This window comes from Aspergillus eucalypticola (genome assembly GCF_003184535.1).
Source record: "Aspergillus eucalypticola CBS 122712 chromosome Unknown BO83scaffold_19, whole genome shotgun sequence".
NCBI lineage: Eukaryota > Fungi > Ascomycota > Eurotiomycetes > Eurotiales > Aspergillaceae > Aspergillus > Aspergillus eucalypticola.
In genome coordinates, this window is record NW_020290293.1 from 420,895 (window position 1) to 445,541 (window position 24,647).

The following is a 24,647-nucleotide window of genomic DNA, read 5'->3' on the forward strand; positions in this document are numbered from 1 at the left end:
CAGTCCGCGCAACTATAAAAGTACAGTTAACGAACAGCATGTCAGATAGTCTATTAAGACATGAATTATGCTTATAAAGCATGCAACTCATCTATCACTAAGTCGGCCATGCCCACATCCCTCGAGCTTGAGGCCATCCTATCTATGTCCTCGTAATTCTATGGTGCTTTTGACCAACACCAGGTACTCAAGCTATCTACATCTATCAGTCACACGGACCACGCTTCAAAACACCCCAATCGCCTTCCCGTCGCCCCTAAACATCGCATGCAACCCGTCCAACGCAAGAAACGACCTCGCCACATCCAACCCTTTCTTCCTCTCCTCCTCAACCCTCTCCCACGACCAAAACCCATCCTTCATCGTAACCCTCTTCTCCGGTAACAAGCCAGCCCGCGAGAGCACCGTCTCCGGACTCACTGATATCCTCCCCTTCTTGAAAACGTATCTCGTGACTGCAGAGGCCAGAATACTTTTCTCTTCCTTTACACCTATTGAACTTCCCCCAAACACTACCTCCCCTTTGTCTTTCTCTCCGCCGGTCTTCACGAAATGACTAACGAAATACACCCATTTCTCATCCCAGCTCAACACTCTCGTATGGATCTCATACGTCTGATAGGGCTTTATCTCCCTTTTAAAGACACATGCCGTGGATCCAAGGGCAATGTTCAGCTCCCCGCCGGAGAAGCCTAGCGCGAGCTGGTCCTTAAATAAAGTAGAGATCAAGTGCACACGGTTGATGTCTAGGTCGGTGAAATACGTGGCGTTGGACTTGTGCATATTGTAGTCAATCTCCAGGAGCGGGGTGGAGGATGTTGTAATGACTGGGTAGAAGAGGGATTGGGGTCCATGAGTGGTTATGTCCACTTTGCGGGCGCGGTTAAGGATGATGTGTTCTTTTAGGCAGTTGAGGAGGCGGATCTGTATTTAATTCTTTGTTTAGCATGGGGAGGTGTATTGTTTGAGCAATTGGGTTAAGAGATGCGTGGATTGAGGGCAAGAGTAAGGGAAACGAACATGCCAGACGAAAGGGAGGCCTTTCAGATTCAGAAGGATGTACGCCCCTCCTGCAAAGAGGAGGGTGTTTTGCCAGGTTATCGAGTTAAGGATGACCGATGTGTTCATTGTGCCCTGAGTATGGCTATTGTTGCAATGTGTGCTCGATAGGATGATTGAATTTTAGTCGTATGATGGACGACAGGTGACAAAAGAATGCAATGTCAGAACCTAGGGTAGCAATTTTGCTGCTCAATGACTCTTGGCCACTGTCAGCATGGCCCGTCCTGTTGTTACTTTAGGTACTCGGCCGGCGTTTCGCCGCTTTCCTGTAGACAGAAGCATCACTAGCTCTTACTGATATTATCATCCAGGTGCAGCTTCAGCTCCCTGCATCTGCAGGTCGGATCCTTCGGCGTTTAGCTTGCCTGGGTGGGTAGTACAAAGGAGATGGTTGAACCGTAATGCGTTACATACATACATACCATGTGTAACCCATTACATACCGGTATCCAAACATTACAAACATACCAAACATACATACGTCAAAACAACCAGGAATGCATACAACACCAAGGAGCACCTCCAGCCATGCTATATTTACGCACCATACGGCGTATATCGTTCGTTACTAATGCCCACGTGGAACAAAGCTTTCCGACATGTTGCGGCAGGATGCGCGGATCCACTTATGGAGTCGCGTGGCCTGCCATGTGCCAGGAACCATCGTGGTGGAGATGAAGACCACTTTACTCCGCGATAAAGTCCGTAACATGATTCATTTATTATGCTTTTGTTAGTTTCAAAGGATGGGATGAAACATTTGGGGTCCCGATGACGAGGGGTGTCACACGTGGTGACATTCCTCGAGTATAGTGATGGCTTGAGCGGTGGGCCATGGTCCGGAGGGATCGTCATTGTTCCAGTGTTGATTGAAGGAGCAATGGATGTCGCCTTGCCAGCTTAGAAGCTCGGTACTGGCTTGATTAGTTTGGGTGTGCATGTCTGGACATTCTGGTCGTGTCCTATTGTCAGTGTTGGCTCGAAATGTTTACTGTTGATTATGCCACACGGAGTTCGGTTGGTATCATTGTGGATATTAGGCAGCGACCACGTCGTGGAATGTTAGATTTTGATAGTAATTGCTCTCGGAGTAATGACTGGGAACCTTAGATCTGTATCTACGATGAGGGTGACTGGGATAACATTAGTCAAATTAATTTGAATTTTTGAACTGCTAGCAGGGCTGCATCAAATTATATATCCGAACATCATCATTCGATAGACAATTATAATGATGAACCGATTTCACGTATGAGTTACTCTTGAACCTACCTCAATTAGTACACGATTTACTTGTGGGATTTATTCGACTTAAGAAAGATACTATAATCGCTGCATTATTACTATGGGGTCGCCATGGTAGTGAGGGGGTCAGGGTAGGCGAACCTCAACGTGCGTGAAATCTTTGTTCCTTACTAGTGCCATTTAAAGCCAAATAATTATCAACTGGGTCCCATAGCTCAGTTGGTTAGAGCGTGACGCTAATAACGTCAAAGTCGAGGGTTCGAGCCCCTCTGGGACCATCTTTTTTTTCCTTGCCGCCGTTAAACCGGCAAATGGCACATCAACCAAACCCAAGAAGAACAACTACTCTCTCTGTGTGGAGCAAATGTGGACGAAGATTTCTCCTCTGTAAACCTTTTTTGTCACCTACTTACTGTGCTTTTTATTTCTAGATAGTCCAAATGGCACGGAAGAAGAATATCAAGTATGCTTCATCGGCATCCGACCATTAAAGAAAATGAATGAGGGTGACCGGCAAGACATTGTGGAGCCACCTTGCATGTAGATAGAAACAGAGTTCTTTCAGCAAGTTTAGATGGTGAAGTGTGGCTAACCTTATCCAAGATCACCGTGACAACAATAATTGCCATTGCGCTCAACAATTGCCACTGAAGACAGAATGAACGGTGTACAGTCAAACCTACCCATGCAGCATTGATCTAGATTTACCTCAAATGAGCTTTCTCAGAAGAAGCCATAGAAGGTGTTTTTCATGAGCAATTTTTATCCGCATGTCAGTACATTGTCTGCCACTAGGGTGGCTCAATCCAGTCCTATAGGAAGGGAAATACGAAAGCCATTCCCTGACGATCCAAAGGGATGGCGGCGCCATCAAGAGGCCATCACCCTTCCATCGCCGAAGGTACCACGGAGCCCGTCTTTTGCGCAACCCTCAAAACCTCCTCGACCACCACACGAGAATCCTTCAGTTTGATGGGCACTCGATTAATTCCCTCCCGCTCGATCATAGAAGCCGTCTGGCGATCGCAATACCTCTCCAGAAGCTCTCGATGATAAATCCAGCCCGGGATCCTGCATGTTCTTCAAGACAAGGAGGGAAGGCGTGCAAATCATCGCGCACCACGATCAGAAGATCTGGGAGTGGGCCGGAAGCAACAGCATATCGCCCTGGGTTTCCCGGGCCTTTACCGACATTGATAACTTTGCCGGCCATCCCGGCCATCCCGGCCATCCCGGGCACATGGGATCGGATTTGGCGCATTGCAGCCTCGAGAACGGCGACGATAGTGTCTTGTGACACCCTCTTGGGCATGGAAGAAGCAAGCATGAGTGGCTGTAGACCTGCAGCATTGGCACTTGACCGAGGGTATCCTCGTACCAACTGAGGTCTTCATACTCGGATCTGGAATCGTTCATTGCCATGATGTTTTACTGAAGAACTCGGCTTTTTGGGTCGAGGGTTCTGAGCCGGAGACCAGCACTGTAGATATAGATCCAAGCTTATACCTATGGCTTTATATGACCTTCTACTGTATCCCTCCTAGTTATTGCTTTTTCTGTCGGATACTTAAGATCATAATGGTTAAGTGGGCAACAGATCGGGCACGCTCGGAGTTTTTCATGCGGACTTGCCATGTTTTTGGGCATCCGCGCGTAGGCGGAGAACTCTGACAGTTCGTCCTTCTCGACTGATCACCCCAGAATGTTTTGTCCGAGCTGAGAATGGAAATTCCTCTCACCGCCATGAGCAGTGGTCTATCTCAATTGTTTTTGTAGCCAGTGTTACCCTCTAACAGGAATCAAACACAACCAGCAGCTCGAAGTTTTTTTACTGACTGCTCACGATGGGCTCTCTTGCAGAGAAGGTACTGCTTACAGGTCAGTGGAAATCCTTATTGCCATATTTGTGCAGCAGATGAACCAACATTTTCTGGATTATATAGGTGGCACAGGCTTCATCGCCTCGCACATTCTGACCGAGCTGCTGGACGCTGGGTAAGCAAGCATTCCACCAGACGAAATCTTTCTGCTCACGACGCTGACGTATTATAGGTATCAAGTGGTGGTGACTGTTCGCACACATGATAAAGGCCGACAGCTTCTCACTTCGTTGTCGAATACCGGCGATCAGGCTGCCTCGTACGTGGTGGTGGAAGATATTGCGAAAGATGGGGCCTACGATGAGGTAACCCTCACTGTTCTACAGGCATAAGCAGATACTTCGAACGTTGGCTAACATGGATACTAGGCTATCCAATCCATCGCCGACCTCGACTTGGTCGTCCACACAGCCTCGCCCTATCATTTCAACTACACCGATCCCAAATCGGACTTCCTTGACCCAGCAATCAAAGGCACCGCCGGACTGCTGGCCTCCATCAAGGCTTACGCACCGACTGTCAAGCGAGTGGTTGTGACTTCTTCTTCGGCTACAATTGTCACTCCCCCCAATCACCCAGAGGTGTACGACGAGACCAGCTACGGGTCGGTGACTTGGGAGGAGGCCATGGTACCGGAGGTTACATATCGCGCGAGCAAGGTATGAGCCCCTTTACCACCGCACGATACTATCCCTTATTGACACAGCGCGGAAGATATTCGCCGAGCGCGCCGCCTTCGAGTTCGTTGAAAAGGAGAAGCCAAACTTCGACCTCGTCACAATAAACCCCCCTTTGGTATTCGGACCAAAGCCTCCACACGTCACCGATCTCAAAGCCCTAAACACCTCAAACCACATTATCCGTGATCTGATGCTCGGAAAATGGAAAGACGGGGGCGCGCCTATCGCCATTCCTTTCACTTTCGTGGATGTCCGTGATGTTGCGCTCGCTCATCGTAAAGCACTGGAGTTGCCCGAGGTCAGTGGACATCGCTTCTTTACCGTGGCTGGCCACTTCTCGAATAAGCAAGTTGCGGAGGCTATTCGTGCCACGCACCCGGAATTGGCTCACAAGCTGCCCCCGAGCGATATGCCCGATGACCTGCCCCAGCCCATCTTTGGTTTTGATAACTCCAAGTCGCGCAGGATGCTGGGAATGACCTTCCGCGATTTGAACACTTGTGTGGGAGATGCAGTGACCTCAATGATGGAGCGGGCTCATTTGTAGATATTTTAGAAGGACACAATGTCATATAGGCCATGGAAGAGCAGGAAAACGGATACATGCTTGGTCCAAGCACGACACTATAATAAGATTGAGAACCAAGACCGGTTCTTATTCCATAGCGGTTATAGTCTACTCAGTACGTTAAGACGATCGCGCTCCTTTGAGATGATGAAGACGTAGTCAGGAGCCGAAGCCGCCTACTTGGCCATGTAGCTAGACATATTGCCCACCTACTGGAAACTCGATGAAACCCCATGCGTTTTTAGCTTCCGGGGAACTCATCTACAACTTCACACCTCTCTTATCCTCCAACAACCGCTTCAGAATCTTCCCACTCGCATTTCGCGGAATCGCATCCACAAACAACACTCCACCATCCAACCTCTTATACTTCGCCAACCGCTGCGCCACGTACTCCTTCACCTCCTCCTCCTTGAGCGAATTATCCTCTCTCACCACATACGCCTTTGGATACTCCGTCTTCGCCTCAGCATCGTAGAATCCCACCACCGCGACATCCCTAATGCGCGGATGGTTTCTCAGCACGCCCTCCACCTCCGCCGGCGCAACCTGGAACCCGCGAACCTTGATAATATCCTTCTTCCGATCGAGCAGATACCACTTTTTTGTCTTGCCGTCGCAATACCCCAAGTCGCCTGTTCTATAGAACCCATCTTTATCGAACGCGTTCTCATTGGCGGAAGGTAGGTTGAAGTATCCGCGTACGATGGTAGGGCCCCGTAGACAGACTTCGCCTGTTGTGTCAGGAGCAGTGATATCGTTTCCGTCTGTGTCGATTATTTTGGCTTCTATACCGGGGAGTAGCCGACCGACACTCCCTGTGTCATCGGGTTCAGGGTAGGGTATCATGGTCGCGATGCAGGAGGCTTCCGTCATGCCCCAGACTTGTGTAAAGGTTGCGTCGGGAGATAGAAGGGCCTGGAGACGTGCTTGCGTTGTTTTGTCTAGTGGGGCAGCGCCGCAGCGAATGATCTTCAGTGATTGTAGTGAATTGGAGTATTTTGGTGTAGTGGAGTGGGCGAGGATCGCATGAACGATTGGCGGGACGGCTGTGCATTCGGTGATCTTCTGTTTGTCGACGGTAGCTAGGAAGAGGTCTGGCTCGAAGCGGCGAAGGACGTAGGATGGATCGCCAAGACGGAGTGTGCTGAAGTGTGCGGATGGGGCTGCGGCGGCGTGGAAGAAGGGGAGATAGAGGATTCGGCGTGCCTAGTAGTTGTTAGGTGGGAATTATATGCGACTTTGGGATGGGAGGGAGTTGTTCTGACCTCAAATGGGACGGGATGTGCATCGTACACCAGCGTATGTTGTGCGATCAGATTGTAGTGGGTAAAGTCCACGGGTTTAGGGAGACCAGTCGTTCCGGAGCTGAATAGTCTCGCTACTACGGTGGTCTTCGCTTGACTGGTATCATTGTGACGGCGCCAGTCGGCTTCGCCGTGTTTCAGCAACGCAGTCCAAGGAGCGAGTCCCGTCGTAGCTGGAACCTGCGACTCGCGCGTTGTGAAGGCCCAGATGCGGTCTTGCGGAATACCGTTGCCTTCAGCGGCGGGGACCATGCGGTCTAGCATCTCTGGCTCACTGATGACGAACTTGACCTGTGCTGCCCGGAGGTGATAGCCGAGTTCGTGGGTTGTATAGCTCGGATTGGTGCCCATGTATATTCCTCCCGCTGCGATTATCCCGAGCACAAGGATGCTGTAATAGATCTGATCATCATGTCAGTGGCTATATGTCGGAGGGGACGAAATATTATGTGTTGTAGTGCATACATCATTGAATGAGTGAAGGCACACACAATCGTCGTCCTTCAGACCGGCTGCTTTGAAACCAGCGGCCAACTGACGCACCAGAGTGCGGGCTTGTCGCCAGGAAATGGAACGGCTCGTATGGGAGGCATCGATGTAAACCTGTGGTATTGCATGAGCGGCATTTTGCCATTGGAGGGAGGTTATAGTTTTACTGGCTTGTCGATATCATATCGTTCTTCGTCGAAAATCCAGGAAATAATATCCTGCACGGGAATGTCAATGCTGCCCTCGCCTTGGAAATACATGGCAAATAAGTGAGAAGCAGGGAAAAAAAATCAAGTGGGAATAAAGTAATGTAGTACGAGAGGGGTAGACTGGACCTATATGCCCTTGCTTATGATCATGTGAATTAGTCCGAGGTCTAGGCATTGAGAGGCTAGCAATCAATGCCGATCCCTCTCAGGTCCAAAGTCCGACCGTAAACTTTGGGTCAAGATCGCCGTGACTGTGCGGAGTACGATTCGAGCAGAAAAGCTGTGCAAAACCTGCCACGTCATTTGCCGAGAATCAGCTCCTGGTATGTACATACATGATCAAGTGCTGCTCCTGTGCCAAATCCTCATCCCGCATGCTATTTTGACGCGATATGTGAACCTCAGAGAATTGACGTGGGAAGAGGGCTGTCGTCAGTTGGATCTCCGTTAACGCAAGACTTTATTGATACACACCATACTCGACTGAAGTGGTTAACGATAAGTGAGATAATGGAAAAGTATTTCGGTAGTAAACGGCGGCTTACTCCTGGAGGCACCAACGAAGGGCATGTAGGCGTATTCCATCTCCTCGGTCGAGACTCCCATCATCTAGGGTCGAATCTTCAGTCGGATAGATATACTATTAGCATATACAGCATTGTCAGAGATAGTTGTGTTTTAGGGGTAACGGAGATATACTTTCCTGAAAGATAGCCTCATTGCGCTGCAGGGTATATGCTTGAGTGGAAACCCGAAACTACCGCCCTGGACCTTTTGTGACGAGGTTCGTAGCAAGACCGAGAGCGTGCAGGAGCGTCTCGTCTAAACGGGAGTCACGACTCTGTCTGAGGAAACAGTCTTCCGGATAGATACTCGAGCAGGCATCCACGCATTCCATAGGTCCACCAAAATCTTCACGGGTATAACACTGACCCAAGCAAACACTGGGGCGAGGCCATCTGGATCTGGGACCCGTGGTTCGCCACCCTCGAATATCGCGAAATACATAACTCGGGGCTTCTCGTGTTACTGCGGGATCGGCACAACAGGGCAAGTTGCGGGATCAACATGACGAGGTCACTTCCTCAGCATATGTTGCTGCACTTATCGGCCAGCAGCTAAAGAGAATTTGGCTAGCATGCTTGGGCTGGTGGTTCAAGAGATCTTTGCTGCTCAGGATCTCTCCCTCTATGGTGTGGACTTGCTAGTGGCGGCTGAACTGCGCAATTGAATCGTCGCGCAGGTGGGCGATGATGTCTCTATTTTTTATATGATGCAGAGTCCGTCTTTGGAGGATTTGTCGATGAAGGTTGCGCATAAATGGGCGTTGGGCTAGATGCTTTTTGTCCGTTGCCATTGAGTTGCAAACTTGGGAATGCATTTGTTCATTCAACTTTTGACGTTACCGCAATAAGACATGAGTGAAGTCGAATCGTTGCTTAAGATTCTCTCAGATCGCCCAAGATCTAACTACACAGAAACCTTACATTGTTGTGTATATGTGCTATCGGAAGTGTTAGGATGGGAAAGTAGGAACAGCTCGCGGAATACAAGTACAGAGTACATTCATTGCAGAATACTGCTGTGCCAACGAGATTCCCGTCCCTTATATTAACAATACCAAGAACGAGTAATCAATTTTCCAAATGAACCAAAACACCTCTTACACTTCATCCACCACCCTCTCTAGCCGAGTGAGGTCTGTATAGCGCACTCGAGTAGAAAGTTCCCGACATTTCCCCGGTAAGTACCAGATCCCCCACGCACCTAAAACCACGACCATTTGATACCCATCAAATGCGTACGAAGGCCATTCATAGTCCACGAGAAACTCAATGCCGCCCGCCATTGTCAGCCGCATCACGTTGCGTCCAGTGGCAATGATTGAGCCTGCTAAGGGGATCAATTGGTTCCACATCTTCCAGTTAGCCAGCACGCAGCTACTAGCAGCTGTAGGATGGCGTCCCAAGCGATAGCTCATCCAGATATTTTCTGCCATAGTGAATCCCCAGAAAATTGTCTGGATCACGTACAGAGCAATTGTTAGCTTCGTCCCCGTCGCCACTGTTGCAGTCGAGGATGAGACAGTCATGCACCCTCCAACAAGCTGAATCACCATTAAGATTGCATTCAGAGCGGGATAGGCGCCCCTCTGCCACGCCAACGGGAGCCAACAAAATTGTTCGGCATCGAGCACGTTAACAAATTCGCTTTGAGTGAGGTTGACGGAAAACATAATCAATGTCGGTCCCATCAACAGTGCAACTGATTGCACACCGTACGTGGCCCTATCGCAGACATCTTGCGTCGAAAAGGATCGCGCTGTATATCCGACCAATTGTGCTTCATGTTGTTAACGAAGTAAGAGGGCATCAGTGATCGGGATACTTACCCAGACCACCGAGGACGAAGAATATGCCGCACCACGCTTTTGACTCAATCATGTGGTATATGTGGATGATAGTCAGGGTAGAGAATAGAATGACTGCGATAATAGCCAATGCAAGGCTGGGAGCGTACACATACAACTCGCATTGCGTAGAAGTCATGATTGGGAGTTGTTCACAGTGGAAGAGGTTGTTAGGAATAACTTTTCTTGGAAGATGTAGACAGCGAGGATTGAGCGTCGCATTGGCCTATACATATATACGTCTTCTTGTATCTAGGCAGTCGAATTAACCTTCTGAACAGCGGAATGTAACAAGTTCAAAACTATGCCTGATTCTGCCCTTTTCCTGTTGAGAGATGTAAACGAAGGAATTTGGCTACAACAGCAGTTTTTAGGATGCCCTTGCTGGTCAGAACTCCACGGATCTACGTTAACTACGGGAACAGGTCTTTGGCGAGACATGGTTGGCTTGTTCACCATCAACGTCGTGCAGATCTTCTGGTTAGAATGTGTTTCAGGGTTCCACATTTCGGTTGGCTTCGGGTTCGGGTTCGGGTTCGCATTCGAACTCGTTTTCCATTTTTTCTGTAGGAGCTTTCATTGAAGGTTTATTTGCTTGCCTCCACCCGCGTTTCTATTCTCGGATCATTTTGAGCTATGAATTGTGGCAGCCTGCGCATGTCTCCAAATGCATCCATAAAAAGCACCTCCTACTTCTATATGTATATGGTCGAGACAACCTTACCTGGAATATTCTATCACCCACTGGCGGATGGTCGTCACAATGCTGAACATGCTTACAACGAACGATCTAGTTCTAATCGACGGTAACACGGGGTTGGTAGTACTTATTTCCACGGTATTATCTCTTCCTTGCTATAACTACAACACTAAATATAAACTCTCCTGCGCAGTTCGTTATTTGTTATGTCACTAAGATTGTCTATAATATCTTCTTCCACCCACTCAGTCAGTTCCCAGGCCCAGTCTCCCACGCCCTTTCTCGCCTTCCCTATTGCTACTATGCACTCTTAGGGACGGTTGGGAATCACACTTCAGTCAATATTGTTCTACCCCATGTTCAGAACACTTCTATTGTTTTTGGTTCCGAAATCGCTCCATGACGCCCAGAAGAAGCATAAAGCCTTTACCACGACTAAAATGCTCCGCCGACTGGCTATCACCGAAGATCGGCCGGATCTGATCAACACTCTGCTAAAGAAAAAAGAAGATTTGGTAAGCTACAAAGAATCAAGCTTGCCAAATTATCATCCTCAAACATACATATAGGGCCTGGGCATGGACCACCTGATCGCTAACGCCGAGATCCTGATTATTGGAGGCTCGGAGACCACAGCGTTTCTGTTGAGTGGAGTCACCTATTTCCTTCTCGAGAACCCTGGAGCTCATCAAAATCTGAGGGACGAAGTTCGGTCCACTTTCCGCAGCCAAGATGAGATCAACCTGATCAGTGTCAACAAATTATCCTATATGCTTGCGTGTCTTGATGAAGGTTTGCGTATGTACCCACCCATAGCAAACGGTCTCCCGCGCATGTGCCCGCGAGGAGGCTGCACGGTGCTTGGCACTATATACCAGCAAGCGTGGGTCTATCTATCCCCAACTCATATCACCCCGAGCGTTTCATGGGCAGCCCTCAGTTCACGAATGATCGTTGTGACGTTTTTCAACCATTCCATGTGGGACCAAGAAATTGCCTGGGGAGAAAGTAAGTTTCAATTCAACCTCTTGCTCCATTCCCGTGATGTGACTAAGCTTTTTCTTTAGCCTTGCATACAGCGAGATGCGTCTCATTCTCGCCTTGATCATGTTTAACTTTGACATGGTTATCTAGAAGGACTGCCATGACTGGATCCAGCAGAAGAACCTTCTGATGTGGCAAAAACGGCCGCTGAAAGTCTACTTGAAGCCGGTACCTAGAAATAGTCCGTGATTGTTCGCTTTCACTATATAGATGTGGACCCAAGCGACATACAGTCTAGAAATACCTTTGCTATCCTTATGACTCTTTCCTGTCATTGGATATCAATTTGGTCGCGCTTTTTCGACCCGCTGGGATAACGCATCGACGCCAGTCCAGTGGGGTAAACCCCTGCTTCTGTGGGTACATTAGTCTAATACATGAGAACTTAGTGTCAAGGAATACCAGTCAGCAAGCGGAATAAACTATTCACAGCGTTCTGCAGTTCGTGCTCCAGCACAAGTGTAAGGAAGCAAACGCTAACTAGTTTGTACACGTCTACTATGTACTTTGCTACTTTCTTGATGTTCCAGCGCTTCAGGCTCATATCTTCTGGTTCTGCAAGATAAGTTGTAGATTGCTGGAATTGAAGATTACCCGAACATTAACACTGTCCTCTTATTCAATCAATGGTGAAGGAGGGGACACCAATTGACATAGCATTGATATGGCAGCACGGACGATTCATTGGGTCTCCTGTCAGTGAAGAGTAAGCTCGATCAATGATTTTCCAATCTTGAAACCACGATGGAGCTCCCTTGTGACGGGGGTATCTCCTCTTTATCGAAGAATTTGTGGGCTGCACTTCGGCTGAGCTGCCCGACTAACACGACGTACAACACATCCCGAGCTGACCCGTGCATGCCTGAAACACCAAACAGTGCTCACGATATCCCAACAGGTTGCGTATATCCATCGATTTTATTTCTATCAGCGAGGCGGGTCGGATCCGTTGTTCCATGCCTCATCGACCTCCATCTCAATCCTAGCAAGGCTAAAGGCTTGGCCAGTCAATATAAGTATCTCAGTTCCTGTCTGTCCACATCTCCCAACCTCAACACCCAATCTTCAATTGCAATTATTCTCACTACAGCAATGGCTCCTCGTACCCTTCAGATCGCCTGCGCCGGCCTAGGTCGCATGGGCAAACGTCACGCCCTGAACATCCTGCACCGGTCACCCCGGTCCTCGCTGGTGGCAGCTTTTACCCCAGACCCTGTTGAAGTCGAATGGGCTGAGGCCAACCTGGTTCCCTATGGAGTGACTGTCTACTCGGATTATGATGCTATGCTAGGCCACAGCGGCCTCGAAGCTGTGCTCGTCTCCACCATTACCACCGTGCACGCCGAACAAGCTATCAAAGCCATCGAAGCGGGAAAGCATGTGCTCTGCGAGAAGCCCCTCTCAACAGATGCCACTATCGTATGTTTAACTCAAACCAACAAGCGTCTTCATCTCAACGTTCTTTACTAAAATAAGCATTAAGTGCCAATCCGTCGTCGACGCAGCAACCCTCCATCCCGAGCTAAAAGTCATGTGCGGATTTTCCCGTCGCTTCGACATTTCCTACAGAGATGCCTACTCCAAGATGAGCTCAGGCCTTATCGGCAAGCCCGCCATCATCCGCAGCCAAACTTGCGACAAGATTGACCCCACCGGAGCCTTCGTGAATTTCGCCGCCACCTCGGGCGGGATCTTCTGCGACTGCTCCGTCCACGACATCGACCTAATTTTGTGGTTCTTCGGGGCTGATAGCAAGGTGAAGAGTGTAGTAGCTAGTGGAACCGTGGCCCTGCATCCTGAGCTCAAGGCTTACGGGGATGCGGATAACGCAGTGGGGATTATCGAGTTCCATGGGGGCCGGGTGGCGTATCTGTATTGTTCGCGGATGATGGCGGCGGGGCAGGAAGATACCACGGAGATTATTGGGACGGAGGGGAAGTTAGTGGTCAATGGTCATGCGCAGAAGAACCTGGTAGGGATCTATGATCGAAATGGGGCGAGACGCGAGTTGCCGGCGCATTACTACGAGCGCTTTGAGATGGCGTTCGTAGACGAGGTCAATGAGTTTGCGGCGGCTTGTTTGGATAATACGGAGCTGCCTATGGGGATTCAGGGTGCAGTGGAGGCCGTCAGAATCGCGAAGGCGTTGCAGGACTCTCTGGGAAGTGGGGAGAAGGTGCGGTTTGATGAGCGGGGGGCTAGGCTATGAGCGTGGTGGCTCTTTTCTCGGGAATGTTGGAGACAATAGAGCAGTGTTGTTGGTAGGATGAATGGGATTTGCTATTATTGATGCGTTACTGGGGTTCTATGGGCTTCCTGTTAGTTCACCGCGTAAATCTGAAGGATCTTGATGCATCTACTAAGGGGATGTGGATACTTGACATGAGTTTGGAGTGCGAGACGTTGAATTAGGGTGGAGTCTGATTTCAGTGACTGTAATACAATGTGTACTGTATGGCCATATGTACCGAAAATAATTTCGTTTTAGAACATGGTAACAATACATGAGTAATAATACAATATGGGGGCCTCGTGGCCTGATCGGCTTCCTGCGGAACTCAATTCCAACAAAGAGAGAAAATAAGAAACACAGCTAAGCACGTCGCTATACGGAGATGCTACTGGAGTTAGTCTCACGTCAGCAGACGAGACACGAACGATATTGGAGATTATCACTCGTAACTGCACTCGATTTGCAGATAGCGCTTCTCCCCAAGTCAGGTTAGCTGCACCTGCAGCAGAGCTCGATCCTGCCGAAACTGAAACCTTGCCAATGTGCCAACAATCTCCGAACACGGGAGCTTCAGCCTGAAGATAAATCACTTGGCCGATGCTTATGATGTATCTGCTTATCTTTTCAACCGATGGGGATGCTGCGTTTACGAGAGTAGAAGGGCGTATATGGTTTACTCGACATGGGGCCAAATATGTGGCAGGTCTAGTGGATTGGAACGTGCTTGATATTGCATTGGCATTGTGACTCTCAGCTCTTTTTATTTCGTTATTTGTTTGCCTCTGTAGCATCCTCATCATCCTTCTACCATACTCACTGTACGCACACTTCCCAAAGTATACTGTAACCTGCACGATGGCCTTCGCACCTCCAGCAGCTGACCTTGGTACATCCATCTATTTCGTCCACCATAATTATCACTAACAACCACAGACTGGTCGAATCTTGGGCTCGCCGTGACCGACATTGGTACATTCTATCTGCAGCCCTAACTATATACCACAACTAACCCATGCAGTCAACGGCCACGTCGAATGCAAATTCGACCCAACGACCCAAACTTGGCAAGCCCCAACCTTCGTCAAAGACCCCTATCTCCGGATTCACGGTCTCGCTCCAGGCCTCAACTATGGTACCCCAATTCCCCTTCCCACATCTTCCTCCATTGGTTACTAACCACAATAGGCCAACAAATATACGAAGGTCTCAAAGCCACCCGCAATGCCAACGAAGAGATCCTCCTCTTCCGCCCTGACAAGCACGCCTCTCGCATGGCCCACTCCGCCGACCTAGTCTCCATCCCTGCAATCCCGAATACATTCTTCCTCGACGCCGTCCGCCTCGCCGTATCCGAGAACGCCGCCTTCGTGCCACCCCACTCCACTAACGCAGCGCTCTACATCCGCCCACTCGCCTTCGGCGCAGGGGGACATTTCGCCCTCACCCCTCCCCGCGAGTATCTCTTCTGTGTGTATGTGCAGCCCTTCGGCACATACCATGGTACTGGAGCAGCGGATGCGCTAGTCATTGAGGAGTTTGATCGTGCTGCGCCCCGCGGCACAGGTCATGGGAAGGTCGGTGGGAACTATGCGCCCGTGATGAAGTATACAGAGATGGCGAGAAGAGAGGGGTTCCCGCTCACTTTGCATTTAGACAGTCAGTCACAGACGGAGGTGGATGAGTTTTCGACGTCGAGCTTCCTAGGTATTGTTAGAGACGGAGATGTGGTTAGGCTTGTTGTGCCGGATAGTAAGTGTGTTATTGATAGTGTGACAAGTGATTCTGTGCAGGGGATCGCGAGGAGTTTGGGCTGGGTGGTGGAGAAGAGGAGTGTATGTGTATCTGTTCTCTCCGTTGGGGAATGTATGTGCTGACTGCTTAGTAGGTGCCCTGGGATACACTTGGCCAGTTCACTGAGGTCATGGCGGCTGGAACCGCAGCTGCTGTGGTTCCTATTCAGTCGATTACGCGGAGGTCGACCGGGGAGAAGCTCGAGTTCGGGAGCGGGCCGTTGTGCTTGGAGTTGTTGACGAGGTTGAGGAAGATTCAGCGGGGAGAAACTGGAGAGGAGTTTGCTGAGTGGGTAGAGGCTGTGAAGGCGCCGGAGACGGTGTATGAGAAGTACGCGGGTGATAAGATGGCGAACGGTATTGCAAATGGCGTTCATTAGATCTATTTTGGATAGCTATAGGCTGTCTTTCTAGTAGGTCTGATATATAGTCATGATAGTCAATCGGTATATATATTATACCATTTGAGGTCGTATTCATGTTGCACACTTGATTTTATTCATATAGTGAATATTTATTGGAACTGAAGCTATATACTTTCGAGAACGTTTGCAGCTTACAACTATTGCCCAAATTAGAAAGTCCTATAGTATAATCACTTGTATGTGTCCAGTACACTGGCAGATAGATAGATAACTAGTAGTTGGCGTGCTCGAGGTAGCTTTTACTGTGACACTACTAGAAAGAGCGTATTAATTCAAGTCTAATGTTCCCAGAACAATTAAGTGTACCATACAAATATATACAACTATAATATAGTGATAGATGAAGTCCATAGGGCCTTCTTGAGAAACATAGGACCAACATAATAGTGCGCTTGAAACCACAATTGCAACGCGGCGCCGAGGGCGACACAGTGTAACTAGTGCCTCAGGCATAAATACGGTCACCTATGTTACATTCAAATACGTAGCGCCCCATGCTATACCACAATCAACATAAACACATTCATTTCCCTCAAGTCCAACCTGATATATTTACCAAACCATAGTTAAAACCCTCATAACCCTCCACCAACCCGCTTCATCGACTACTGCCTCTCCCTAAAACAAACCATCGGCCCCTCCTTCGACGCCGTGATATGATCATACAGCTGGTACTCATTATCCCTCTCCCTTCCAGGCCCCAATCCCTTCCTCCCCGCACCAAGAGTCACACCCTTCTCCTCACTCAATACAAAATCATACTTCCACAACATCGTGGCAATGCCCAGCGTCAACTCCGCCAACGCCAGCCCCTTACCAATACATCCTCTCGGTCCGATGGAGAAAGGATTAAATGCGCCCTGGGCCTTGGCCAGACTGTCTCTATCAGCCGTACCCACGGCCTCAATATCGCCCTCCGCACCAGCTAAAATCCATCGCTCAGGACGGAAATTGAAAGCGTCAGGATAGTAGTTCTCGTTATGGTGGATGGCGTAGATACCGGTTCCGACGTCACAGCCGGCGGGGATGAAGTGGCCATCGAAGGTGGCGCCGCCAGGGCCGACCTCACGCCAGAGGGCGGATCCGGTGGGAGGCGACATGCGAAGAGATTCATCAATACAGGCACGTAGGTAGATGCAGGCGCTGAGGCGAGGGCCTAGGGTGATCTCGTCGGGGGACGAGAAGGTGTTTCGGATTTCGGTTGCTACGCGGTTGTACCAGTCCTTGTTGTGGGAGAGGTAGAAGAGGCAGGAGGAGAAGGCCGTGGAGGAGGTGTCGGAGCCTGGAATACGTCGACTTAAGTTAGCAATATAATAGTGAAAGGCATTAGGATGGATATGTACCAGCTACAACGAGAGTGGTCGTTTCAGCACCAATCTCAGCGAGGGACAAACTCTGCTGAGTCTCGGGATCCTTGGCGTCCAGCAGGAAGGTGAAAACGTCCCGCCGTGCGGACTTCGCCGCCTTGAACCTGCGCTGAAGAAGGGTGTTCACGAACTGGATGAACTTGTTCCTGCCGAGGATAGACTCCGCGAAGATCTTACGGTCCCAGCGCCGGAAAGCAAGAATAGGGGCTTGAGCGAGGACTGATAACCGGACGTTCGAGTCCTCGATCGCTTTGACAACGTATCGGTGCTCCTCGCTTGTTACCATATTGTAGTGTTCGCCGAAGAGGACATCGGACATGATGTCGAAGGTAAGGAAGTTGACTGCGTTCATTAGTAAGGATCTGGACATAGAAGGAGGGACCGTACAGTAGTGTGCGACATTGCGTGGAACAGACCACTCGCTAGGCTTGCTACCCATAAGTACGCCGCAGAGTTCATTGACATGCTTAAGAATAGCAGGCTGATACCGCCTTAGTGCAGCATCAGAAAGACCTTGACTGATAATACGTCTCTTTCGGCCGTGTGCCTTCTTGTCGATGAGGGTGAGGGTGTTCGGAGCGCGATGGACCATCGCACTGTAGAGCTTGGACTTCTGAGTGTTGCGTCCGAAGCCGTAGATGTCTTATGCTATTAGCTAGAATCCTTTGGCTACAATAGGTAGCATACCATGAAGCCCAATGGATGTGTTGATCAAGAGCTGGTTCGGCGCATAGCGAACAAAGTCCCCTACGACAATTAGCAACTAAAAGCACAGCCAGCCAGACGAACAGAGGACATACCATATTTCTCATGGCAACGCTGCATGTCAATATGCAAATCACCTTTCCATGCATGATAGCCAGAGTAGAGACATGTGAACTTGGCCCAGAACGGACCTGGAAAGTGTGCAAGTGGATGGAAGAATAGGTGGTAGACCGCATACACAAAGGTCTATGCATGTAAGTAACGCACATAGATTTGAGGTATGAAAACTGACCGAAGCAACTGCAGCACCAAAGATGGCTAAAACGCCCGCTTGCCAATAGGCTTGGAATGTAGATGTGAAGACCATAGTAGTAGTAAAGCCAGGCTCCGCCAAAGGCTTCAAACACGATAACAGATAACAAGAACTCAGTACAGAGCGTTGGCTGAAGATGCAATCAGAACGGAACCTTCACACCCAGGTAATATGCCTTTCTGTCGCTGCCAAAGAAGCGACAAGGCCTCATCGGACATCGTAAGACAAGCATCCAACAAGCTCTTTCTCACGAAGTGGACTGAGCAAGGACTGCAGCTCATGCAGGGGTGAGATGACGCCAACCGTCGTACCACAATCCACCTGGCTCATCCATGCAAATACGCCGATGAGCTCCACATTCCTCGTGGCGAGCTGCATGTCTCCACTGATTTCGAAAACGTGGTGAAGGATCAGTTACACAGCCACCACCTGGGTAGTCTTGTCTAAGGGATCAGGATCAGCACGATGTCCACAAAGATCGGTATGATAAGATACGGTCTGAAATACAAAACATACAGGCGTAAGTTACGATGCGTATCAATACTAGTGTTGAAACATTCGTAAAATACCGATACGAATCGTCTTCCCGGAGCTGAAAGAAACTAAGCCCTATTTACGCTCGGGTTTCAGGAATTCCGATCCACTGAAACGCTCAGATACTTTCAGCTCAAGGTTCCTAGATGCTGACCATAGCGCGAGTCATGCTGACGAACTCCGAGCCTCGTAGGTGGAGTTGGGGCCAAAGTGTCGGAGCCAGCCGTGATAGCACGCTGGGAGATAACACGCTCTCATGCAAGGCACAGTGCGTGCCTTAGTGTTGAACTGGACTTCGAAGCGTCGATGTGCGACATATATCCTGGGCATGGTTTTCCTCGAAATACCTCTTAGCTCCCATCAATCACGCTGTCTCACAGAGCCAACATGGCATCCAAGGAGAAGATTCACCCAAGGGTCCAGCAGGAGCTGGCATACGTGTTGCTGACGGAGCTTCTTGCGTGAGTTGGCTTCTAATTGCTTTGAGGCATTGCATCTGATAGCTTTCTTCTAGGTACCAGTTTGCTTCGCCGGTCAGATGGTACGTTACTATGAATCATTGGCGCTTGGCAAGGCGAAAGTGATGTACAGTCGCTAAGCAACCACAGGATCGAAACACAAGACGTTGTGCTCCAGGAGCAAAGGGTTGATCGACTGATAGAGATCGGACCTGCTGAGACTTTGCTTGGCATGATTAAGAAGACATTGGCCGCCAAATACCAAGTACATGATGCTGCACTTGCCATCCAACGAGATATATGGAGTCATAAGAAGAATGCACGAGAAATATACTATGAAACAAACGATGCCGAGGTCGCACCAGCCCAAGCAGGCAAAGAGGCATCCACACCTGCTGCACAGCCCTCACAGCCCACCGCCCCTGTCACACCCCCTAAGGCAACTGAGACTACCACACCCCAGCCTACTGCAGTGCGGCAAGCGTCTTCCAATATTGAAGACAAGACCATCGCAGCTATTGACATCATTGTTGCCCTCATTGCACACAAACTGAAGAAATCACTGCATGACATTGACCTGAGCCAAACTATCAAAAAACTGGTCGGAGGTGAGCATCAATCCCCCTTACTGCTATTCCCATTTCATCTATACGACCACACCCTGCTTCATTCTAACACACGCCAGGCCGATCCACTCTGGAAAATGAGATCGTCGGAGACATCGGCGCCGAGTTTGGCTCCATTCCAGACGCCTCCGAAGATACCCCACTGTCAGAGCTCGCTCAATCAATCGAATCTCAAGGCTCTTGGAAGAAAGGCCTGGGAAAGACCACACAGACCCTTGTTAACCGAATGGTGTCGGCAAAAATGCCGGCCGGCCTAGGGTCGGGTGAAGTGCGGGTCCACCTGCTTAACAAATATGGTTTACAGACAGGCCGTCAGGATGCAGTTTTGTTACGTGCTGCCGTCCAGCAGCCTGCCGCACGGCTCCCTGATACTAGTGCTGCTCATGCTTTCCTTGACGACACCGTCCAACAGTATGCTCAGGATTCGAAGATTGATCTATCTTCAGCAGGAACTTCATCCGATGGAGCCGGTCCATCGTCGGGACCAGTCGTGGTAGACCAGACGGCCGTCAAGGCGCTGGCCAAGACTCAGGATGACCGTGCCCAAGCCATGCTAGAAGTGTATGCAAAGTTGCTTGGAGTTGACCTGCGGGCTGGACACAAGGCCAATGCGAAGGCAGCAGAGGTCATAGCAGATCTTCAAGACGAACTGCAGCTCTGGATTTCAGAGCATGGCGAGGTTTACGGCTCGGGTATCAAGCCCATGTTGTCCGTAGCCAAGGCCCGCAGATACGACTCGTTCTGGAATTGGGCGATGCAAGACGCTGTGGATATGTTTCATCACATCCTGGCGGGGACTATTGCGCTGACTGGCCGCGAGATTGAAACCATCATGGGACGGATTGCTCGGAAGTCTAATCCCAAGCTCGTGCAGATGCTGGAGTACCTGGAGACACAGTGCCTGAAGCTGCGGAATCCGCGAGCGATTCATGCCCGCGATGTCCTCCGTCAGCTGCGGCTGGCATGTAATCCGCAGTTATCAGGGGCACAGCCGTTGACTGCCCACCGGTTGATTGTTGACGCACCGAAGACAACCATCGATAGCCAAGGAAAGATTCACTATACCGAGGTCCCCCGTGCGACCGTCGATGCAGCGTCACCAGCTACCCTCAAGTCTCTGGGAAGTCAGGGCTGGGAAAGTCGAGCGGACTTGAATGCAGCCTTCATGGCCACCCTTGGCCAAACGGACAACCAATGCCTTTCGTTCTCAGACGCAGAAGTGCTTGTCATTGGTGCAGGACGGGATTCTATCGGCACCGAAATTGTACGCGGCCTTCTCAGAGGAGGCGCTCGGGTGCTCGTAACGACCAGCAGTTACTCGCTAGCGACGACACGGTTGTACCAGCAGATCTACGCTGAAGAAGGAGCTCGCGGCTCACAACTCATTCTCCTGCCGTTCAACCAGGCGAGTCAGCAAGACCTCGAGTCCCTGGTGTCTTACATCTATGATTGTGACAAAGGCCTCGGATGGGATCTGAGCCATATTGTACCATTTGCAGCCATTCCAGAAGGGGGCCGTCAGATTGAGGACATCGACTCCAAATCAGAGCTGGCGCATCGCATCATGCTGACAAACACGATCAGGTTGCTTGGGGCAATCAAGAAGCAGAAGCAAGCGAGAGGATTCGATAGTCATCCCGCACAGGTAATTCTGCCACTATCGCCGAACCACGGTATCTTCGGTGGTGATGGCCTGTATCCAGAGTCAAAGCTCGCTCTCGAGACCTTGTTCAACCGCTGGAGCTCCGAGTCATGGGGGGCCTACCTTTCGATCTGCGGTGCGATTATCGGCTGGACACGCGGGACAGGACTTATGAGCGCCAATAATAGTGTCGCAGAGGATATTGAGAAGATGGGAGTAAGAACGTTCTCCCAGGTTGAAATGGCCCACTACATCCTGATCCTCATGTCCTCGCCCATCGCAACAGAATGCGAGGTGACACCAGTGCAGGCAGACCTGAGTGGTGGCATGGGCCACTTCCCGAATTTCAAAGAGACTGTCGATACCATCCGTCAGAAGCAGAAAGAGACCAGCGAGATCCGAGAGGCCCTAGCAAAGGAAGAGGTCTTCGAGCGCGCTGCTCTTGGGAAGTCATCAGAAGAAGCACCTCAAGTACGGGAACAAAAGGCGAGGCTTGCGCTCGAGTTTCCTCGTCTATCTGACTACCAGACCGAAATCCTTCCTCTCGCCGGTCAGTTGCGCGGAATGGTCGATCTCGACCGAGTGGTTGTTGTCACCGGTTTCTCTGAAGTCGGGCCCTACGGCAACGCCCGGACGCGCTGGGAGATGGAGGCATATGGAGAGTTCTCACTAGAGGGCTGCATTGAGATGGCCTGGATCATGGGTCTGATTAAGCATCACAATGGACCTCTGAACGGGAACCCGCATTACCATGGCTGGATCATCGCAGAGACCAAGGAGCCTATTCGCGATGTCGATGTAAAGAAGCGTTTCGAAGAGCACATCTTGGCACACACCGGCATTCGACTCATTGAGCCAGATATTAATGATGGCTACGATCCGTATAAGAAGAAGTTTTTGCAGGAAGTTGTGCTCGACGAGGATATGCCTCCGTTGAAGACGTCCAAGGAAACCGCAGAACAACTCCGACTGGAACACGGCGATAAAGTCGAGATCCTTCCTGAAGGCGAGGAGTACACCGTCCGTCTGCTCAAGGGAGCTTGCTTGATGATCCCGAAGGCACTTCGATTCGACCGAGCAGTCGCCGGTCAGATTCCGACCGGGTGGGATGCCCGTACGTATGGGCTTACTGAAGATCTCGCCAGTCAAGTAGATCCAGCCACGCTATATGCTCTCATTGGAACGGTGGAAGCACTTTTGAGCGCAGGAATCAGCGACCCATTCGAGATATACCAGTATCTGCATGTGTCTGAGATCGGCAATTGTATCGGCTCTGGGCTGGGTGGTGTTAAAGCACTCCGAAAGCTGCATAAGGACCGCTTCGTGGAGAAGCAGGTTCAAAACGACATCCTGCAAGAATCATTCATCAACACAACGGCTGCATGGATCAACATGCTCTTGCTGTCCTCTACTGGTCCAATCCGCACTCCGGTCGGCGCTTGCGCAACCTCAATCGAGTCACTTGAATCCGGCTACGAGACTATCGTCTCCGGCAAAGCCAAGATGTGTCTCGTCGGTGGTTTTGATGACTTCTCCGAAGATGTGTCGTATGAGTTTGCGAAGATGAAGGCCACCGTGAGTAGTGAAGAAGAGTTCGAGAAAGGTCGTGATCCTAGCGAGATGTCGCGACCGGCCGCTTCGACCCGTGCTGGATTCGTCGAATCGCAAGGCAGTGGTATCCAGGTGATCACATCCGCCCAATTGGCCTTGGACATGGGCCTTCCCATCCAGGGCATCATAGCATGGGTCGGGACAGCTAGTGACAAGATCGGGCGATCCGTTCCTGCTCCCGGCAAGGGTCTCCTTACGAATGCACGAGAGGCACGACACCGAGTCCCATCCCCAATGTTGGAAATTTCATACAGACGCCGAAGACTGAACATGTCACTCCAGCACATCAAGGAACGCGTCGACATGGAAGTTGACATCGCGGAGGCAGAGTTGGCGGACCTCAAGTGCAGTCCCAGCCCTTATGCAGAAGAGCGAACTGAGGAGATTAATGAACGCCTCCGCTATGTACGCCGCGAAGCTCGGATCCAGGAGAAGGACGCATTGAACACGTTTGGTAACCACTTTTGGAAAAACGACCCAGAGATATCTCCGCTACGCGGTGCCCTGGCAACTTGGAACCTGACTATCAACGACCTGGACGTGGTCTCGTTCCACGGAACATCTACCGTGCTCAACGAGAAGAACGAGACGAACATGATTAGCCAACAGTTGCATCACATGGGTCGCACAAAGGGTAATCCTGCATTGGGCATCTTCCAGAAGTACCTTACAGGGCACTCGAAGGGTGCTGCAGGAGCATGGATGCTCAACGGTGGCCTGCAAGTGCTCAATACCGGGTTGGTTCCAGGCAACCGCAATGCGGACAACATTGACGCAGCCCTCCAAAACGATTATCTGGTCTACCCTAGTCGCAGCATTCAGACCACTGGCGTCAAGGCCTTTTCGGTCACCTCTTTTGGGTTTGGACAGAAAGGAGCGCAAGCGTTAGGTGTGCATTCGCGCTATCTCTTCGCCACGCTGGACCAGGCGACATATGACGCGTATCGGGTCCGGGTCGAAGCGCGACAGCGGCGAGCGCAACAGCATTTCCGATTTGGCATTACGCAAAATGCGCTGTTCTCTGCTAAAGAGACGCCGCCATACCGGAGTGACCAGGAGTTCCGTGTCCTGCTGGATCCGGAGGCGCGTCTGACTGACAACGGCCGAGGGCAGATGGAATATGCGGGATGACGGTGCGGAGTACTTGATGATTGGGTAGTGGATGGGTTCCCATATCCCTCTGGTTCATGTGTAATCGAACTAATTTCCGACTGGTCTTGCAGACTGATCAAGGTTCCCTTTTTGATTTTGTGTTGCACGGCGTTCTGCGAGTTGCGAGAATATATCCACTTGTTTGGTTTGAGTTTGTGGATGTCCTTGTTCGGGTCTGTATATCTAAAGGGGCTGTG

The 24,647-nt window shown here is 50.3% G+C and overlaps 10 protein-coding genes and 1 non-coding gene across 11 annotated transcripts; 6 read left to right on the forward strand and 5 right to left on the reverse strand.

Moving 5' to 3' along the window:
* Positions 1–204: 204 nt before the first annotated feature.
* On the reverse strand, positions 205–1,128 carry BO83DRAFT_448922 (acyl-CoA thioesterase; the record flags this gene model as incomplete). Its single annotated transcript, XM_025536713.1, has 2 exons — positions 205–924; positions 1,021–1,128. The coding sequence occupies 2 exons, from the start codon at positions 1,126–1,128 to the stop codon at positions 226–228; spliced, it is 807 nt and encodes a 268-aa protein (XP_025386200.1). The 3' UTR covers positions 205–225.
* A 1,383-nt stretch (positions 1,129–2,511) lies between these two features.
* BO83DRAFT_t187 lies at positions 2,512–2,585 on the forward strand. The gene has a single exon. It is a non-coding gene; the product is annotated as a tRNA-Ile (tRNA).
* Positions 2,586–3,073: 488 nt separating this feature from the next.
* On the reverse strand, positions 3,074–3,729 carry BO83DRAFT_448924 (uncharacterized protein; the record flags this gene model as incomplete). Its single annotated transcript, XM_025536714.1, has 2 exons — positions 3,074–3,662; positions 3,686–3,729. 2 exons carry the CDS (start codon positions 3,727–3,729, stop codon positions 3,311–3,313), a joined length of 396 nt encoding a protein of 131 aa, XP_025386201.1. The 3' UTR covers positions 3,074–3,310.
* A 422-nt stretch (positions 3,730–4,151) lies between these two features.
* On the forward strand, positions 4,152–5,414 carry BO83DRAFT_448927 (SDR family oxidoreductase; the record flags this gene model as incomplete). Its single annotated transcript, XM_025536715.1, has 5 exons — positions 4,152–4,185; positions 4,251–4,302; positions 4,360–4,492; positions 4,556–4,846; positions 4,902–5,414. 5 exons carry the CDS (start codon positions 4,152–4,154, stop codon positions 5,412–5,414), a joined length of 1,023 nt encoding a protein of 340 aa, XP_025386202.1.
* Positions 5,415–5,546: 132 nt separating this feature from the next.
* Positions 5,547–7,491, reverse strand: BO83DRAFT_341807 (acyl--CoA ligase; the record flags this gene model as incomplete). The annotated part of the gene is made up of 4 exons (XM_025528637.1): positions 5,547–6,644; positions 6,704–7,144; positions 7,208–7,345; positions 7,399–7,491. The coding sequence occupies 4 exons, from the start codon at positions 7,489–7,491 to the stop codon at positions 5,697–5,699; spliced, it is 1,620 nt and encodes a 539-aa protein (XP_025386203.1). The 3' UTR covers positions 5,547–5,696.
* A 1,533-nt stretch (positions 7,492–9,024) lies between these two features.
* BO83DRAFT_448930 (uncharacterized protein) lies at positions 9,025–9,989 on the reverse strand (the record flags this gene model as incomplete). Its single annotated transcript, XM_025536716.1, has 2 exons — positions 9,025–9,783; positions 9,833–9,989. 2 exons carry the CDS (start codon positions 9,987–9,989, stop codon positions 9,104–9,106), a joined length of 837 nt encoding a protein of 278 aa, XP_025386204.1. The 3' UTR covers positions 9,025–9,103.
* Positions 9,990–10,558: 569 nt separating this feature from the next.
* Positions 10,559–11,783, forward strand: BO83DRAFT_409648 (cytochrome P450; the record flags this gene model as incomplete). The annotated part of the gene is made up of 6 exons (XM_025534154.1): positions 10,559–10,666; positions 10,744–11,065; positions 11,120–11,372; positions 11,429–11,558; positions 11,618–11,675; positions 11,709–11,783. Exons 2-6 carry the CDS (start codon positions 10,907–10,909, stop codon positions 11,781–11,783), a joined length of 675 nt encoding a protein of 224 aa, XP_025386205.1. The 5' UTR covers positions 10,559–10,666; positions 10,744–10,906.
* A 903-nt stretch (positions 11,784–12,686) lies between these two features.
* BO83DRAFT_448934 (NAD binding Rossmann fold oxidoreductase) lies at positions 12,687–13,803 on the forward strand (the record flags this gene model as incomplete). Its single annotated transcript, XM_025536717.1, has 2 exons — positions 12,687–13,013; positions 13,078–13,803. 2 exons carry the CDS (start codon positions 12,687–12,689, stop codon positions 13,801–13,803), a joined length of 1,053 nt encoding a protein of 350 aa, XP_025386206.1.
* An 879-nt stretch (positions 13,804–14,682) lies between these two features.
* On the forward strand, positions 14,683–15,997 carry BO83DRAFT_448935 (branched-chain amino acid aminotransferase; the record flags this gene model as incomplete). The annotated part of the gene is made up of 5 exons (XM_025536718.1): positions 14,683–14,713; positions 14,761–14,796; positions 14,846–14,959; positions 15,013–15,659; positions 15,713–15,997. The coding sequence occupies 5 exons, from the start codon at positions 14,683–14,685 to the stop codon at positions 15,995–15,997; spliced, it is 1,113 nt and encodes a 370-aa protein (XP_025386207.1).
* Positions 15,998–16,647: 650 nt separating this feature from the next.
* BO83DRAFT_448940 (cytochrome P450) lies at positions 16,648–18,481 on the reverse strand (the record flags this gene model as incomplete). The annotated part of the gene is made up of 6 exons (XM_025536719.1): positions 16,648–17,324; positions 17,386–17,751; positions 17,833–18,051; positions 18,097–18,156; positions 18,210–18,360; positions 18,407–18,481. The coding sequence occupies 6 exons, from the start codon at positions 18,479–18,481 to the stop codon at positions 16,648–16,650; spliced, it is 1,548 nt and encodes a 515-aa protein (XP_025386208.1).
* Positions 18,482–19,348: 867 nt separating this feature from the next.
* BO83DRAFT_448942 (fatty acid synthase subunit alpha) lies at positions 19,349–24,429 on the forward strand (the record flags this gene model as incomplete). Its single annotated transcript, XM_025536720.1, has 4 exons — positions 19,349–19,422; positions 19,476–19,502; positions 19,570–20,027; positions 20,105–24,429. The coding sequence occupies 4 exons, from the start codon at positions 19,349–19,351 to the stop codon at positions 24,427–24,429; spliced, it is 4,884 nt and encodes a 1,627-aa protein (XP_025386209.1).
* Between the last annotated feature and the right edge of the window lie 218 nt (positions 24,430–24,647).